The sequence below is a fragment of the Sciurus vulgaris genome, assembly GCF_902686455.1.
Source record: "Sciurus vulgaris genome assembly, chromosome: 3".
Taxonomy (NCBI): domain Eukaryota; kingdom Metazoa; phylum Chordata; class Mammalia; order Rodentia; family Sciuridae; genus Sciurus; species Sciurus vulgaris.
Genome location: NC_136463.1, coordinates 143,581,991 through 143,599,383, shown reverse-complemented (window position 1 = coordinate 143,599,383; position 17,393 = coordinate 143,581,991). Strand labels below are relative to the sequence as shown.

The window sequence follows — 17,393 nt, the reverse complement described above, 5'->3', positions numbered from 1 at the left end:
GCTGCTCAATTCACAAAAGCCAGACTGTGGAACCAACCTAGATGCCCTTCAATTGATGAGTGGATAAAGAAACTGTGGTATATATATACAATGGAATATTACTCAGCCATAAAGAATGATAAAATTATGGCATTTGCAGGCAAATGGATGGAATTGGAGAATATCATGCTAAGTGAGATAAGCCAATCTCAAAAAGCCAAAGGACGAATGATATCGCTAATAAGTGGAGGATGACACATAATGGGGGGGGAGGGAAGGGTTAGTGTTAGGGTTAGAGTTAGGGTTAGGGAGGGGGGTAAGTATGGAGGAAGGAAGTACTGTATAGAGGGTAAAGAGGGGTGGGAGGGGTGGGGGGAAGGGAAAAAATAATAGAATGAATCAAACAACATTACTCTATGTAAATTTATGATTACACAAATGGTATGCCTTTACGCCATGTACAAACAGAGAAACAACATGTATCCCATTTGTTTACAATAAAAAAAAAAAAAATTCTCACTGAGTCTTCTATGATAGGACCTTGCTACAGGGCTCCTTTTAACTAAATGAGCTAGAAACATCAAAAAAAATAAATAATTTTGAAGTAAGAAACAGTTGTTTGTGATTTGTTCAAAAGTTTGCAGATCAAATGTTTGAACAAATTTCAAAGAGATTCTAATATCTCTCTGTAAGCCTCTGGGATTGCTTCTCACCTTAGAGGATCTTCAAGGATAGAAATTTTCCTTCTGTAGGTCCCAAGGATCTAGTCTGTGTCTAGTAGATAACTGGCAGATAGTTGACTCTATCTCTTGACAGTTTGTCTCCAAAGATTGTTTGTGAGGAAAGACAGCGCCTTTTTTTTTTTTTTTTTGTGGTGTATTCGCTAATTATTTAATAAAAACATAAAATTTTAAAAATATCTCCTTATATTTTAATGCCAATTGCTATAGGATGAGGTTTAAAAAATAACAAATATAGGTAAGCTATAAATTCTTTAAACTGATAGAATCTTCATAGGACTTTATGATTAATAATGTCTTTTTTTGAATTTTCCTTTGAAGTCTCACTATACTTTTATTTAAGTTTTCTTTCAATTCTTAATGTTGGAATTCCTCAAACCTACTTTTAATTCCTCTTTTGATGTAGGTTGTTTATAGTGCCAAACAATCAGTGTAAGCTAGTGGGTTATTTAAGTGTCCTGTGCAGTAGATGAGTCGCTTACATTAGGAAACCTTAACCAGAGGCTCTAATCGCAGCACTCTCTGGTGTGTGTGTGTGTGTGTGTGTGTGTAAGGTATGTATAATATAAATTTACACCTTAACCATTTTTAAGTACACAGTGCAGTATATTCACACTGTTGTGCAACCAGTCTCCAGGATATTCACATCTAGTAAAACTGAAACTATTATTTGTATTAAACAACAACTCTGCCTGTCACTCTCCCTGGCAATCCCCACTCTGCTTTCAGCTTCTGTGAATTTTAACGTTTATGTAAGTGAAATCATATAGAACTTTTCCTTTGTGACTGCCTTATCACTTGGAATCATCCATGTAATGGCAGGTGCCAGAATTTCCTTCTTTCCTCTCAAAGGCTGAATATCACTCCATTGCATGAATATATCATATTTTGTTTACCCATTCATCTGTTAATGGATACTTTGGATAACTTCCATGTTTTCACTTTTGTGAACAATACTGCTGTGGACGTGGGGTGTCTCTCTTTGAAACTATGATTTTAATCTTTTGGATATGTACCCATATGGATCATAGGGTAATTCTGATTTTCATGTTTCAGGGAGTAACTATACTATTTTCCATGTAGCTGTTCCATTTTATGTTGCCACCAATAGAATGAGAGTTCCATTTTCTCCAGATTGTTTCCAACACTGGCTGTTTGTTTTTGATAGTAACCATCCTAATGGCTGCTAATCTTAATATTTTTGAGATGATGGCTCCTTGTAGTTTTGACTTGAATTTTCCATGTTTATTGATATACAAATGTATATCTTTGGATAAATGTCAAGTCTTCTGCCAATTTTTTAATCAGGTTTCCAGATTTTTTGTATGTATGTGTTGACTTATAGGAAATGCTCCCTGCACCACCCCCCTTTTTTTTTTTGCCCAGCACTCTACCACTGAGCTAAATCCCCAGCTCAGTACTCACTCTTCTATTTGAATCTCCCTTTTCTGGTGATGAGATGAGTCAGCTTGCCAACATAAAGAAGTGACTTCAGGTATCCATTTGCAGTGTAAATAATCAAAGGAGCATGCAAAGAAGAAAATCAGAGTCTTTCCTCCTACCCTTAAGGCCTTGTTAAGGACACTAAGTGAAGGAAAGAGATCTAAATGGACTACCGATCTTTAGGAGGGATAGTCTCTATGAAGTCCTGGCCAGAGAGAGAAACAAGAACAGGGAACAGTAAGGTTCACTTTATATACAGGTAGATGATCCTGAGTGAATGGCCAAGGAAGCCAGTTGTCTTTGACTCATTTAAGTGTATTCTTGGTTGTTGATAAAGCCTGGCCTATTGTGTTAAAGGCTTAGAGAGAGGGCATATATGTTCCTTCTAGTATTAGAAAACTCACGATTCTTCATGATTCTTCTTTCTAGTCAGCCATGTGAGGTTATGTATTTGTTTAAAAATACCCACTTTGTGAAGAGTAAATGATGCACAGTTTTGTACCTGAAGAATTTAGCATACAGGAATATGAGAGAACTCTAAAGGATTTATGTACCAAAAAAAGGGAGGGATAGGAAACCTAAGAGTGATAGGCAGAACATAGATTTTTAAAAAGAGCAAAATACTAAAAATAAAGCAATTAAACCTGAAAAGATTACTCATCTTTATATAAGCTTTGAGAATTATTCATATAATATACTGTTTGAACACAAAGTGTCAGACTTTCATTCATGAAGAATTAACTGTGAAAGGAATTTTTCTCCTACTGTAAATAAGTAGAAAACTGGACAAAATATATGAAACCATCTATATATGTCCCTGAGAGAAGGGAAACAAAGGTTTTATCAGCTTTCTTTCTGGAGGAATTTCTAGAATATTCACCTGTACGTGTTTTAGGTAAAACTCCACAAGATCAAGGAAAGAGTAATGGGAAAGCAGTGGTCTGAACAAGAAACAATGCTCACTAGGGTCTGGGTTGAGTTCAGTTCCCTATCACACAGAAGGTTCACACCTGATTTAACACTAGAGTGAAGGCTACTTTAAAGTCCCAGGTAATTTGGTGAGGAAAAGATGGTCTTTTTAACAAGTGGTTCTGTAACTATTAGATGTCCATATGCAAGGGAAAAAAGAACTTGACTCTTACCTTGCACCATATGCATTTCAAAATAGGTTATACATCTGAATGTATGTGCTACAACTCACCATTTAAAAAGCAGAAATGAATTCTGTTGTGAATTTGGGTTAGCCAAGATATATTTAATATAAAAGCATGAACAGCAAAAATAAAATAAATGAATTAATAAGATGATCCTTATTTTATTTTTTGCAGTACTAGAGATTGAACCCAGGGCATTGCTAGGCAAATGCTCTACCACTGAGCTACAGTCCCACCCCTAGAAGGATGACCTTTAATATAATTAAATAATTTTGCTCTTTAGAAGACATTGTCAAGAAAATAATTTAAAAATACATTTCTGAGTGAATTACAGAACTGTAATTCACTATTTGTGTACTCTTATAACTTGATAAGAAATAAACCGCTTCTGTGAACATTTTTGTGTGTCTTTTGGTACTGAAATCATCAGACATGCATATATTCATCTTTATTACTGTCAAATAATTTTCTACTATGGTGTACATTTGGGCACTAGTTGATTCTACAATCTTACCCACTTGTGATATTATTTCTTTTTCATTTTAGTCATTCTCTGTGATTTGCCTTCTCTTTCTCGATGGTGCCATATGATGAACAGAAATTGTTAATTTTAATAATAATCCAACTTATCTTTTTTTTTTCCTTCATGGTTTGCTCTTTTATGTCCTGTTTTGTAGTTGTCACTTTTGTTTAAATTGTCAAATTTATTAGAAAAGTTGTTCATAATCTCTTTTAATGTCTGTAGAACCTATAGTAGTCTCTTTTACTATTTCTTCTTTTTCTCTTCCCCTCTCACCATCTCTATATGCTTTATTTTTCCATCTCTATATTTTTCAGATTCATTATTGGTCATAATTCATAGTTGTAGAAAAAGAGTACAAACCAGATCTTCTAAGCAGAAGGAGTTTTATTAGGAGGCATAGGTAGCTCACAATAAGTTTGGGGCAACCAACAAAAAACAAATTTTTAAACAAATTTCTAGTTAATTTAAATAGGTTTGCAGTATTTAAGAATAAACAATTTATCCCCTCTGACCTCTGTTATGTGATAACAGTATTAAATGTTCCATAATTGGTTACTTTTTCTCTTTTATGAAAATTGTTTCTGTGGTTTACTTACAACATTTTCTAGATGGTATTTTTAGCAGTTCTAAGAAAGTTTTTAGAAATAGTGAATTTGGTTTCTTATTGAAGGGATTAGAAAGTTTATTTTATAGCATATTAGTAGATTTGAAATTTGCCATAACTTTCTTCAGAGTACAAAATTACACCCATATATATTTATCTTATACTTTAATGTATTCCTTACGTTTAGATAGGGAACCAATCAATTTGTTTCCTTTAATTTGTCTCTTAAGCCTTCACTTCCTGATCATTGTCTCTGCTCTCTACTTGGAAATCAGTATCAACTCTATTTTAAGTGCATTTTAAAAAGTAAAATTATCTAAATATACATGAATTCCAAACTTTAGAATTCTGTATTAGGGTTCTTTAGAGAAACAGGACCAAAAGGAGATAGATTTGGTGTGTGTGTGTGTGTGTGTGTGTGTGTGTGTGTGTATGTGTGTATGTGTGTGATGTAATGTATATATTTAATTTATAGAAAGATATTTTATAAAGTATTGGGCTCAAGGAATTATGGAGGATGAGGATGAGAAGTCCCATGTTTTGTTGTCTAAAAGCTGAAGACCCAGGAGAGCCAGCACTAGAGTTTGAAAGCCTGAGAGGAGGATAGCCCAAATTTAAAGAGTCTGAGAAGATTGATATTTTAGCTCAAGGAGTCAGAGAGAGGCTAACCCATCTTCTTCCAACTTTTTTCTTCAGTCTCTCAGCAGATTAGATGTTGTACACTCACATTAGGAAGGGTCTTCTGCTTTGCTCAGTCCACGAATTCAAATGCTAACCTCATCCAGAAACATTCTCATAGACATTCCCAGAAATTAGTGTTTTTTTTTTATTGTAAACAAATGGGATACATGTTGTTCTCTATTTGTACAAGGAGTAAAGGCATACCATTTGTGTAATCATAAATTTACATAGAGCAATGTTGTTTGATTCATTCTGTTATTTTTTTCCCTTCCCCCCTCCCACCCCTCTTTTCCCTCTATATAGTCCTTCCTTCCTCCATTCTTACCACTCTGCTTATCCCAAACCCTAAACCAAACCCTACTCCTAACGCTAACCCCTCCCACCCCCCATTATATGTCCTCATCCACTTATCAGCGAGATCATTCGTCCTTTAGCTTTTTGAGATTGGCTTATCTCACTTAGCATGATATTCTCCAATTTCATCCATTTCCCTGCAAATGCCATAATTTTATCATTCTTCATGGCGAAGTAATATTTCATTGTATATATATATATATATATATATATATATATATATATATATATATATATATGCCACAGTTTCTTTATCCATTCATCAACTGAAGGGCATCTAGGTTGGTTCCACAATCTGGCTATGGTGAATTGAGCAGCAATGAACATTGATGTGGCTGTATCTCTGTAGTATGCTGATTTTAAGTCCTTTGCGTATAGGCCGAGGAGTGGGATAGCTGGGTCAAATGGTGGTTCCATTCCAAGCTTTCTGAGGAATCTCCTTACTGCTTTCCAGAGTGGCTGCACTAATTTGCAACCCCACCAACAATGTATGAGTGTACCTTTCTCCCCACATCCTCGCCAACACCTGTTGTTGCTTGTGTTCTTGATAATCGCCATTCTAATTGGGGAGAGATGGAATCTTAGGGTAGTTTTGATTTGCATTTCTCTTATTACTAGAGATGTTGAACATTTTTTCATATATCTGTTGACTGCTTGTACATCTTCTTCTGTGAAGTGTCTGTTCATTTTCTTAGCCCATTTGTTGATTGCATTATTTGTATTCTTGGTGTAGAGTTTTTTGAGTTCTTTATAGATTCTTTATAGATTCAGATAGACTGCTAATTTCCAGAGTGGCAAAGATATTCTCCCACTCTGTAGGCTCTCTCTTCACATTACTGATAGTTTCCTTTGCTGAGAGAAAGCTTTTTAGTTTGAATCTATCCCAGTTATTGATTCTTGCTTTTATTTCTTGTGCTATGGGAGTACTGTTAAGGAAGTCTGATCCTAAGTCAACAAGTTGAAGATTTGGACCTACTTTTTCTTCTATAAGATGCAGGGTCTCTGGTCTGATTCTGAGGTCCTTGATCCATTTTGAGTTGAGTTTTGTGCATGGTGAGAGATAGGGGTTTAATTTCATTCTGTTGCATACAGTTTTCCAGTTTTCCCAGCACTATTTGTTGAAGAGGCTATCTTTTCTCCATTGCATATTTTTGGCCCCTATGTCTAGTATGAGAAAATTGTATTTATTTGGGTTTGTGTCCATGTCCTCTATTCTGTACCATTGATCTACCTGTCTATTTTGGTACCAATACCATGCCGATTTTGTTACTATTGCTTTGTAATAGAGTTGAAGATCTGGTATTGCGATACCCCCTGCTTCGCTCTTTTTACTGAGGACTGCTTTGGCTATTCTGGGTTTCTTATTCTTCTAGATGAATTTCATAATTGCTTGCTCTATTTCTGTAAGGTACATCATTGGGATTTTAATTGGAATTGCATTGAATCTGTATAACACTTTAGGTAGTATGGCCATTTTGACAATATTAGTTCTGCCTATCCAAGAACATGGGAGATCTTTCCATCTTCTAAGGTTTTCTTTAATTTCTTTAGTGTTCTGTAGTTCTCATTGTAGAGGTCTTTCACCTCTTTTGTGAGATTGATTCCCAAGTATTTTATTTTTTTTGATGCTGTTGTGAATGGGGTAGTTTTCCTAATTTCTCTTTCTGAAGATTCATCACTTATGTATAAGAATGCATTGGATTTATGGGCATTGATCTTGTAACCTGCTACTTTACTGAATTCACTTATGAGTTCTAAGAGTTTTCTGGTGGAATTTCCAGGTTCCTCTAAATATATAATCATGTCATCAGCGAACAGGGATAGTTTGAATTCTTCTTTTCCAATTCGTATCCCTTTAATTTCTTTGGTTTGTCTAATTGCTCTGGCTAGAGTTTCAAGGATGATCATGATGTTGAATAGAAGTGGTGAAAGAGGGCATCCCTGCCTTGTTCCAGTTTTTAGGGGGAATGCTTTCAGTTTTTCACCATTTAGAATGATATTGGCCATGGGCTTAGCATATATGGCCTTTACAAGGTTAAGGAATGTTCCCACTACCCCAATTTTTTCTAGTGTTTTGAGCATGAAGGGATAATGTATTTTATCGAATGCTTTTTCTGCATCTATTGAAATAATCATGTGATTCTTAACATTAAGTCTGTTGATATGGTGAATAACATTTATTGATTTCCAGATGTTGAACCAACCTTGCATCCCTGGGATAAAACCCACTTGATCATGGTGCATTATCTTTTTAATATGTTTTTGTTTGAGATTTGCTAAAATTTTGTTGAAAATTTTTGCTTCAATGTTCATTAAGGATATTGGTCTGAAATTTCCTTTCCTTGATGTGTCTCTGTCTAGTTTAGGTATCAGGGTGATATTGGCTCCATAGAATGAGTTTGGGTGGGTTCCCTCCTCTTCTATTTCATGGAATACTTTGAGGAATATTGGAATGAGCTCTTCTTTAAATGTTTTGTAGAACTCGGCTGAGAACCCATCTGGTCCCGGACTTTTCTTTGTTGGTAGGCTTTTGATGACCTCTTCTATTTCTTTGCTTGAAATTGATTTATTTAAGTTGTGTATGTCCTCCTCGTTCAGTTTAGGGAATTCATATGTCTCTAGAAACTTGTTGATGTCTTCGAGGTTTTCTGTTTTGTTAGAGTATAGGTTTTCAAAATAGCTTCTAATTATGTTTTGTATTTCACTCGTGTCTGTTGTGATATTTCTTTTTTCATTCCGATTTTTAGTAATTTGAGTTTTCTCCCTCTTTCTCTTTGTTAGTGTGGCTAGGGTTTATCAATTTTGTTTATTTTTTCAAAGAACCAACTCTTTATTTTGTTAATTTTTCCGATTGTTTCTTTTGTTTCAATTTCGTTGATTTTGGCTCTGATTTTAACTATTTCCTGTCTTCTACTACTTTTGGTGTTGGTCTGCTCTTCTTTTTCTAGGGCTTTGAGCTGTAGTGTTAAGTCGTTTATTTGTTGATTTCTACTTCTTTTGTTGAATGCGCCCCATGAAATAAATCTTCCTCTAAGCACTGCTTTCATAGTGTCCCAGAGATTTTGATATGATGCATCTTTGTTCTCGTTTACGTCTAAGAATTTTTTTATTTCCCTCCTGATGTCTTCTGTTATCCATTTATCATATAATAGTGTATTATTTAATCTCCAGGTATTGGAGAAGTTTCTGTTTTTTATTCTGTTATTTATTTCTAATTTCAATCCATTATGATCTGATAGAGTACAAGGTAGTATCTCTATCTTCTTGTATTTGCTAACAGTAGCTTTGTGGCATAAAATATGGTCTATTTAGAGAAGGATCCATGTGCTGCTGAGAAGAAAGTGTATTCGTTTTTTGTTGGATGGTATATTCTATATGTCTGTTAAGTCTAAATTGTTGATTGTGTTATTGAGACCTATGGTTTCTTTATTCAATTTTTGTTTGGAACATCTATCCAGTGGTGAGAGAGGTGTGTTAAAATCACCTAGTATTATTGTGTTGTGGTCTATTTGATTTCTGAAATTGACAAGGATTTGTTTGACATACATGGATGAGCCAATGTTCGGGGCATAGATATTTATGATTGTTATGTCTTGCTGATTTATGCTTCCCTTAAGCAATATGTAATGTCCTTCTTTATCCCTTCTGACTAGTTTTGGCTTGAAGTCCACATTATCTGAAATGAGGATGGATACTCCAGCTTTTTTGCTGTGTCCGTATGCATGGTATGTTTTTTCCCATCCTTTCACCTTTAGTCTATGGGTATCTCTTTCTATGAGATGAGTCTCTTGCAGGCAGCATATTGTTGGATCTTTCTTTTTAATCCAATCTGCCAGTCTATATCTTTTGATTGATGAGTTCAGGCCATTAACATTCAGGGTTATTATTGTGATATGATTTGTATTCCCAGTCATTTGACTCATTTTTGTTTTTTGACATGATTTGGTTTCTCCTTTATTTGTCTATTTCTTTAGGCTAGTTCCTCCCATTGCTGATTTGCATCGTTGTTTTTCATCTCTTCCTCATGGAATATTTTGCTGAGAATGTTCTCTAATGCCGCCTTTCTTTTTGTAAATTCCTTTAGCTTTTGTTTATCATGGAAGGATTTTATTTCGTCATCAAATCTCAAAGTAAGTTTTGCTGGGTATAAAATTCTTGGTTGGCATCCATTTTCTTTCAGGGCTTGAAAAATGTTGTTCCAGGCCCTTCTAGCTTTTAGGGTCTGGATTGAAAAATCTGCTGATAACCGTATTGGTTTCCCCCTAAATGTAATTTGATTCTTTTCTCTTGCAGCCTTTAAAATTCTGTCTTTGTTTAGTATGTTAGGTATTTTCATAATAATGTGCCTTGGTGTGGGTCTGTTTTCATTTTGTATATTTGGAGTCCTATAAGCCTCTTGTACCTGGTTTTCCATTTCATTCTTCAGATTTGAGAAATTTTCTGATGTTATTTCATTGAATAGATTGTTCATTCCTTTGGTTTGTTTCTCTAAGCCTTCCTCAATCCCAATAATTCTTAAATTTGGCCTTTTCATGATATCCCATTATTCTTGTAGATTTTGTTCATGATTTCTCACCATCTTCTCTGTTTGGTCAACTTTGTTTTCAAGATTAAATATTTTGTCTTCAATGTCTGAGGTTCTGTCTTCCAGGTGTTCTATCCTATTGGTTATACTTTCTATGGAGTTTTTAACTTGGTTTATTGTTTCCTTCATTTCAAGGATTTCTTTTTTTTTTTTTTTTTTTTTCAGTATCTCTACCTCTTTATTGAAATGATTTCTTGCTTCCCGTATTTGCTCTTTTAACTGTTGATTGGTGCAATCATTTAATGCCTGCATTTGCTCTTTCATCTCCTCCTTCAATGCCTGCATTTGCTCTTTCATCTCCTCGTTTGCTTCCCTGATTGTTTTAATTATGTACATTCTGAACTCCCTTTCTGACATTTCTTCTGCTGTGCTGTCATTGGGTTTTATTGATATAGTATCTAGGTTTGTTTGGGACATTTTCTTCCCTTGTTTTCTCATATTGGTCAGATGTCAGTGGGACTCTGGGATATTACAGATTTCCTCTATTTGCTTATAGTGTCCCTGTAGATTTCCAGTGTATCACCTTCCAGCCTTCAGTAGCCTGAAGTCTTGGAGGAACTTGATAATGCAGTGCTTCTGAAAAAGCTGCCCCTAGCCCGCTACTGGTTCCAGGGCTTGGAGCTGGCTCTGTGTGGAAAGGCTCTCACTGGGTGGTCTGCTCTGAGAAGCTAGCCTTGAATGGCACCTCCCGCCGGAGGGAGCCGGGCTGCTTGGGGAAGTCCCTGGCTGCCCTGTCTTGGTCCCTGAAGTTGCCTGCGAGCTGGAGCTCACTGCTCGTGGGACTTGGAGCTGGTTCTGTGCAGAAAGGCTCTCACTGGGTGGCCTGCTCTGAGAAGCTGGCTGTGTGGAGGAGCCCACCGCCCGAGTGAGCAGGGCTACCTGGCGAAGACTCTAACTGCCCTGCCCTGCTCTGAGAAGCCGCACCTATCTGGGCCTGCCGCCCAGGCCGAGCTTCATTCGGTGGGAGAGACTCACCCCGTGGTTCTATTTTAGTCCGAGTCTCTCAATGCCTCCCCTTCTTGAATCCTGGGTTCTGGAGCATCTGGAGATGCAGTCACCCTCTAGTCTGCCATCTTGGATCCGAAATTAGTTTTTAATTCTATATCTGGTCATCCTTTGAGACAGTCAAGTAGACATTTAAAATTAACAGATTCTTTGAGAATTAAATCTCACAGCACCTAGACTTTTAGTGTTATAAATGGTATCCTTATCAATGAAAGAAAACTTGAAGGATCATTTTCTAAGATCACATAGTGAAAGGAAAAATAGGGGCATACCTGTACATCTCTTTAGTCAACCCTGAGACCTACTTAATAAAATCATCTAATTGCATTGTGCTATTGAGTATTCTAGGAAAGGGGAGGAGGGAAGATAACATCTTGAGTTTTCCTATTGTTAAATCTTGATAAGCCTTGAAAGAGGTTCTTTATCCAGCAGGCAGTGATTACAGTGATAAAATGCTCTTTGAGAGCTAGGACCATATCCTGTTTATTATTGTCTCCCCAGAAGTGTCTGTCTAATGCAAAATAGATGATCCATATTATTGTTGTGTTGAGATTAAAATGTGAATCTTTTTGATGAAAGTAAAGGAAAAAAAAGAAATTGGTTCCTTGACAGATAGGAGACAATCTTTAACAGGTCAGATAATTTGACCTGTATTTTACAATGAGGAGAAACACTTTCACTGGGTTGTGTGGGTACAAAATTGTATCAGTACACATTTATGGCATAGCCAAAGATGCAAGTCCCAATTGTTCATCATATTTTGCAGAATAGTTTGTACTAACAAAGCCATATGATATGAGCTACTTTGACTCTCTTCATCTTCCCTTTTTTGATTCTAACATGTTTCTCACTTCTTTGCCAAGGGAAAGTCCCCATCTGTGTTCTCATTCCATCTTTTCCTTCCTCTGTAGAAACTAATTGCATCAATCATTTCCTTCTTTTAGTATCTTCAGGTTTACTTTCTTGCCTTACGCCATTACTCTCAAAGCTTTTCTACCCCTTCTAATACTGAAATACCTTCCTTTGATATTGTCTTCCTTACTTTGTCTTCCCCTCACCATCAAAATTATAAGAGTTTTTGGTCATTTCTCTTCATTACCTGATGTGCCGTCCTCTTCTCCATACTTTTTTCTTTTTGACTTCTCTGTGGCTTTTGACAATCTTGACTACTTTTATAGCCTTGTATAGTAGTCTTTGGAGTTAGTACCATTGGGTTTAGATTCTAACTCACTTTCTACATAATCTTGGACAAATTCATACCAGAGTTTGGTTTCCTCATCTGTAAAATGAACATCCCACCTCCTTTCCCAACGTTTAATGAAACACATTAACTTACCTCCCTGAGAGCTAAGGGGATGTGCTCCAAACATATTTCTTCCCTTCCCTGTTCTGCTGTGTTTCTTATGCATTGCAGTACCCTTACTGCCATGCCATTTATGAGGCAAGTGGTAGTATTAGCCTTATTTCACAAATGAGGAGACTAAGGTCAGTCTTCCTTTCCCCTTGCCCTCCTTAGTATTAACTAGAGAATAGCTCTCTTGTCTTCTCTTAAGCAGCATTGTGGCTGTATGTAGGCTACTGATCTTTTCTGGACTTTTCCTGTATGGTAGTCATCTACATAAGCTCTGGCAACTGCTAGGTAAGATGCTGTCCTATCCACTCAACCTGTTCTTTGAATCTGTTTGCCAGACTTGAAGATGATACAGAGAACATAGAGTCTTGGAGTGGGCAATTCTTTGAATTCATAAAGTTTAAACCTTTGAGACATCATTGAACAATAAGCTGAAAACTATATGTTGCAATTATAAAGGAAAATGTAGGCATCAGATGTATGTGGTTTGGAATGGACTCTCATCAGCCAGGTAGTCACGATCACACACACATGTACTGAAACACTAGTAATAGCATCTTTAAATTCAGAACAAATGGCGTAGCATTGTAGCCAAGGAATCAGTCCATAATTCTTACTTTATTAAATATTAAATACGATAGAAGACTGCCTCATAGTTACTTGGATCACTTCACCTTCTCTCTTCCAAGGTAAGAAGGTTTATTTATAGGTGAAGAGTTCACATAAGACACTTCTAGAGTCACATAGTGGGAAGGGAAAGCTACTGGCTTTCTTAACTCCTCCACTTTCTTTATATTTAATATAAAGTGTCCTCTGGAAAATATTACTGCCCTGTAATATGCATATTAATTTTATTTAGGTGTAATCACTGGTTGCTTAGTTGAGATAATTTATTCTAGGCAAACCCCAAAGGTAGATTAAGTTGTAAGTATAGAATTTACTCCACTTGTGAAATGATCTCTTTTTTGTAACAGAATTTTTGTTGATGTTTTGGTAGGATGAGGCTAAGGTGTACCTTTTATGAGACTTTGGCATATGAAATTAAGGGGCATATTTTAATATAACATACATGGAAATTTTTCTGGCTTATGACAGACAATAAATGGACTATTTGGCTACAACTAACAACTGTTTTTTTCCCCAAAAGGTGATTAACCAAATGTCTCCAACATCTCTAAAGATCACACTAAGACACCTCATAAATGGGTCTTCACAGACCTTGCAGGATGTATTAACTATGGAATATCGACTGAGTCAAGCATGTATGGTGAGAATTGTTTTTTAAAAAAATACTGTTTTGTAGTTAGGAAAGTAATATATGTTCATTGTATAGAATATGTAAAATACAGAAAAAGATAAATAAGAAAATCAAAACTGCCTATAAATATACTCTATGAAAACAAACAGACCAGTTAGTTTTAGGGTTGTGGAGGTATTGCTACCCAGATTATCATTTATGACATACCAGTTGCATTTGTGTGTGTGTAAAAAGGCCTCTGAACTCATGTGGAATTCAAAATGGAAACTGTCCATTTTTCACATTGGGCAAGAAGCAGAAATGTTCTAAATCTGAATTCTTTCTCTGGCAAAATGAGGAATTATAAGTTGATATATGCCTAAATGGAAAATATAAGTTACATGTTTTAATTGGTAGGTTAATATTGAAAGTACTATTATAAATATAGACAGTAATCAAAGGCAATGTGGATATCATGAAACATTTCAGAATCAGATTTCTTTTTTCCATATAATAAACTTTATAAAAGCAGAATCATCCCTTAGGTTCAGAGGACCCTTAGAAAGCATCATATTATTTAGATTATAAACTTATGGTTGAGGGAATATTTAGTTTAATTACCAGAAAATAGACATTCCTAGTGAATTTTAATGTTTTGAAATAGTTACCAAGACATTCAAATTTTTAATCTAATCAGAAATAAAGCTCTTTTTAACCATGTCTTAAAGTCACTCCTTGAAGAGCCGATGGTAGCCGAAGTCTATTGAGTGTAAATATTAAGGTGAAAAAGTCAGGAAAGAGGATACAGAATACAGAGTGATAGTGGGGGTTGAACTGCAGCTAGGTTAACCAGAGAAGACCTCACAGAGTTGCCTTTAAATGAAGACCCTAAAAGAAGTGAGAGCAGGAGAGCATCCCAGGCAGAGGGAACTGCACATACAAAGCTGTGAGGAGGGTGTACCTCCCTGTGTTAGGAAGAGCCAGGAGGCCATGTGGAAGGGATGGGGGATGTAGGGGTGAGTGAAAGATGAGGTCAGAGGTGACATTGTGGGGAAGGACCTGGTGGAGCATACAGGGGCTCGAAGGTGTTAAGATCTTTGACTTTTGTTCTGTTTAAAATAGAAGCCTCTAGATGGTTTTGAGCAGAGGAGTGCCATGCATCCATTACTCAGGCTGATGCATTAAGCTCCGAGTGAGAAGATCATCTAGACAGAAATCAAGAGATCCCAGATCTGAGCCCCAGGAACTCCTGCCATTTTGAGGTGGGGTAGAGAGAGTGCAGTGGGACTGTCAAGGCATCTGGCAGATGAACTTAGAAGTATTCTTTGAATTTGGTGACCCTGAAACCATGGGTGATTTTGTCAAATTTTCAGAGTAATGGTGGAGGAAAAAGTTAAGAGTGCAGAAAGTTGGAGAGGAAATGAGCAAATGAGATGTGAAAGTAAATAAAATATGTATACAACTTTTTTATTGAAATAGAAATAGAAGCTGGAACTGTGAGGTTCTTTTGTAACATGAAAGGTACTAGAACATGTTTATAAATGGGAATGATCCAATTGAGAAAAATGGTTATATTGATGATACTAACAGTTAACTTTTACTGAACACTTAGTATGTGTCAGACACTGCTGGGACATGGATTAAAATAATCCTGTATGGATGTATTGGTATTGACATTTCATGTAAGGAAACTGGGGTTTAAAGTGATTACTAGGCAAGGTAACATGGTCACTATGTAGTGGAACTAGGGTGCAATGTGAACTGCATGCACTCACCCCCTCAGACACACAGACTGCACTGGCAATGCGAGAACAGAAAAGTGGATGACTTTCTCAAGCAAAATCTTTGAGAAGGCAAGAGGAGATGTAAACTGGAAAGTGGGGGAGGACTGGCCTTGCAAAAAGAATGGTCCCTTCCTCCATAGTCATGAAAAAGAAGACAGGTTCAGATGGCCACAGTTGGCTGTAGGTGTTTCAGTGGTGAGAATATAAGAATGTTCATGTCAGAGAGCTTCTCTATTTTTAATAAAGTAGGAGGTTAGGTCATTAGAGAATACAGTAAGAGGGTACTCTAGGGAGAGAGGCTGAGAAAGCAAGAAACAGTTTGAATCATTATTTTGGGGAATGGGGAAGAAATTACGGATAGTTTTCTGTGCCTGTTTGAGAGTTGTGATCTTGAATTTTAAACAAAACCACTCACAGTTGTATGATTTTGTACAGCCAGATTAAGCTGCTCAAATGCAGACAGAGGTAAGTGGTAGGGTTCTGCTGGTGCAGGGATTTTGCCAGAATAGGAGAGAAGAGATTTGAAGAGGTGGCATTTTCCAGGGAAAGTGATCTATAAATGGACTGGGGGCACTAGACTGTACAAAGAGCAAAGGGAAGCCAGTGCAGGTGGGAAGAGTTGTGGAGTCAGTGGACCTGAGGATGACCAAGAGAAGCACAGCAGTGGACAAACTTGTGCAAATAAAATTTGGAGATGATGATCAGAAAGCAGTTATCAGAGATGGTCCAGTCTCTGAATTTCGTGGTTTAGATTGTGGTCATGGGAGCGGGAGGCTGCAGGGGCTGAAAAAGAGAGAAATCGCCAGGAATAAGGATGCCCTAGAAATTTCCTACATTTAATCTCAATTTTCTTTCAGAGAGGTCACGACTTCCATGAAGGCGTTAGAGCTGGTAAGTGACAAATAGCTGTGTTTCCTTTTGGATATCAGAGAAATAGGATTTGTGAGCATACCATGTTACTTAAAGTTGGTAGTTGTTTTATTAGTGAAAATTAAACTTCTGTAAAAATTGCCAAGTTATGTGTTTTTAATAACATCTTGGATACAAAGGGAAGTTCAGTCTTAAAACTAATATTACTCTTGAAGTTCACATAATGTGATCACTGCTTTCTAATTTAAACAAATAGTAATCCTGCTCTTACAGTCACATGGACTGCCTTATGAGCTTGTAAACTCACCTGCTGCTGAGACCTTTGACAGGTACATTTATTTCCTTGCAAAGCCCTCAATTCTCCTTCCCTTCTTCCTGTTTTGTTATTGGCCTAGTTAAATTGGGCAGTGGTTGAATCCTACCATCTACTTCTTGCCTGGACCTGAGCAGTTAAATGTTGCTGGAGAAAAGCATTGACATTATACTTTCCATGTTTGCTTCTCACCTCCAAAGTCAGCATTTCTAGGAAAAGCAAATATTTTTTTTCCAACAAACTTGCAACAGTTCCTTTTATGGATAGCCCTTATCTCTCTAAAGAGTTGTTGTTTACTGTATAAAAATGAGTTACTTTTCTCTATATATATTTTGTACATATAATTTTCTTATGTTTTTATTAATCATCTTGATATACAAACTCTAGATATACATTTTTATCTGAATAAAACGTTTTGTTCTCTGAACTCTAAGCCTTGGTAAAGACCAATGACTACTGTAGAATTTTCTTCATTTCTGGCATGATATAACATTATCAGAAATAAGCACCAGGTTCAAATCCATTTGGAAGACAAATGGAGTTGAGTCAGAGCAAATGGCTATGTTTTATAGAAACCAAGTACGATATGCATTTTTCTCACTAATTCCTTGCCAATTCTCACTGCATGTGATTAGTGTCTAGATCTGATTTTAGGAGGACCTGGGTAAGACTTGGATTATGTTGCTAAAGTATTCATGATTATGTTATGACAGCTCTTCTTCAAAAAGGGAGGTATTATTTTTAGATAAATACTTGCAGTTATTTTAAGA

The 17,393-nt window shown here is 36.4% G+C and overlaps 1 protein-coding gene across 4 annotated transcripts in view; it reads left to right on the top strand.

The window, feature by feature from the left end:
• The window catches only part of HIBCH (3-hydroxyisobutyryl-CoA hydrolase), a 117,537-nt gene that overhangs the window by 98,148 nt on the left and 1,996 nt on the right, over positions 1–17,393 (top strand). For 3 of the 4 annotated variants that reach the window (XM_079135116.1, XM_079135118.1, XM_079135119.1), the window contains 2 exons: positions 13,567–13,686; positions 16,298–16,331. In XM_079135116.1, coding sequence (XP_078991242.1) covers positions 13,567–13,686; positions 16,298–16,331 — 154 coding nt within the window. The remainder of the gene's footprint in view (positions 1–13,566; positions 13,687–16,297; positions 16,332–17,393) is intronic. The other variant, XM_079135117.1, reaches the window with a different exon arrangement.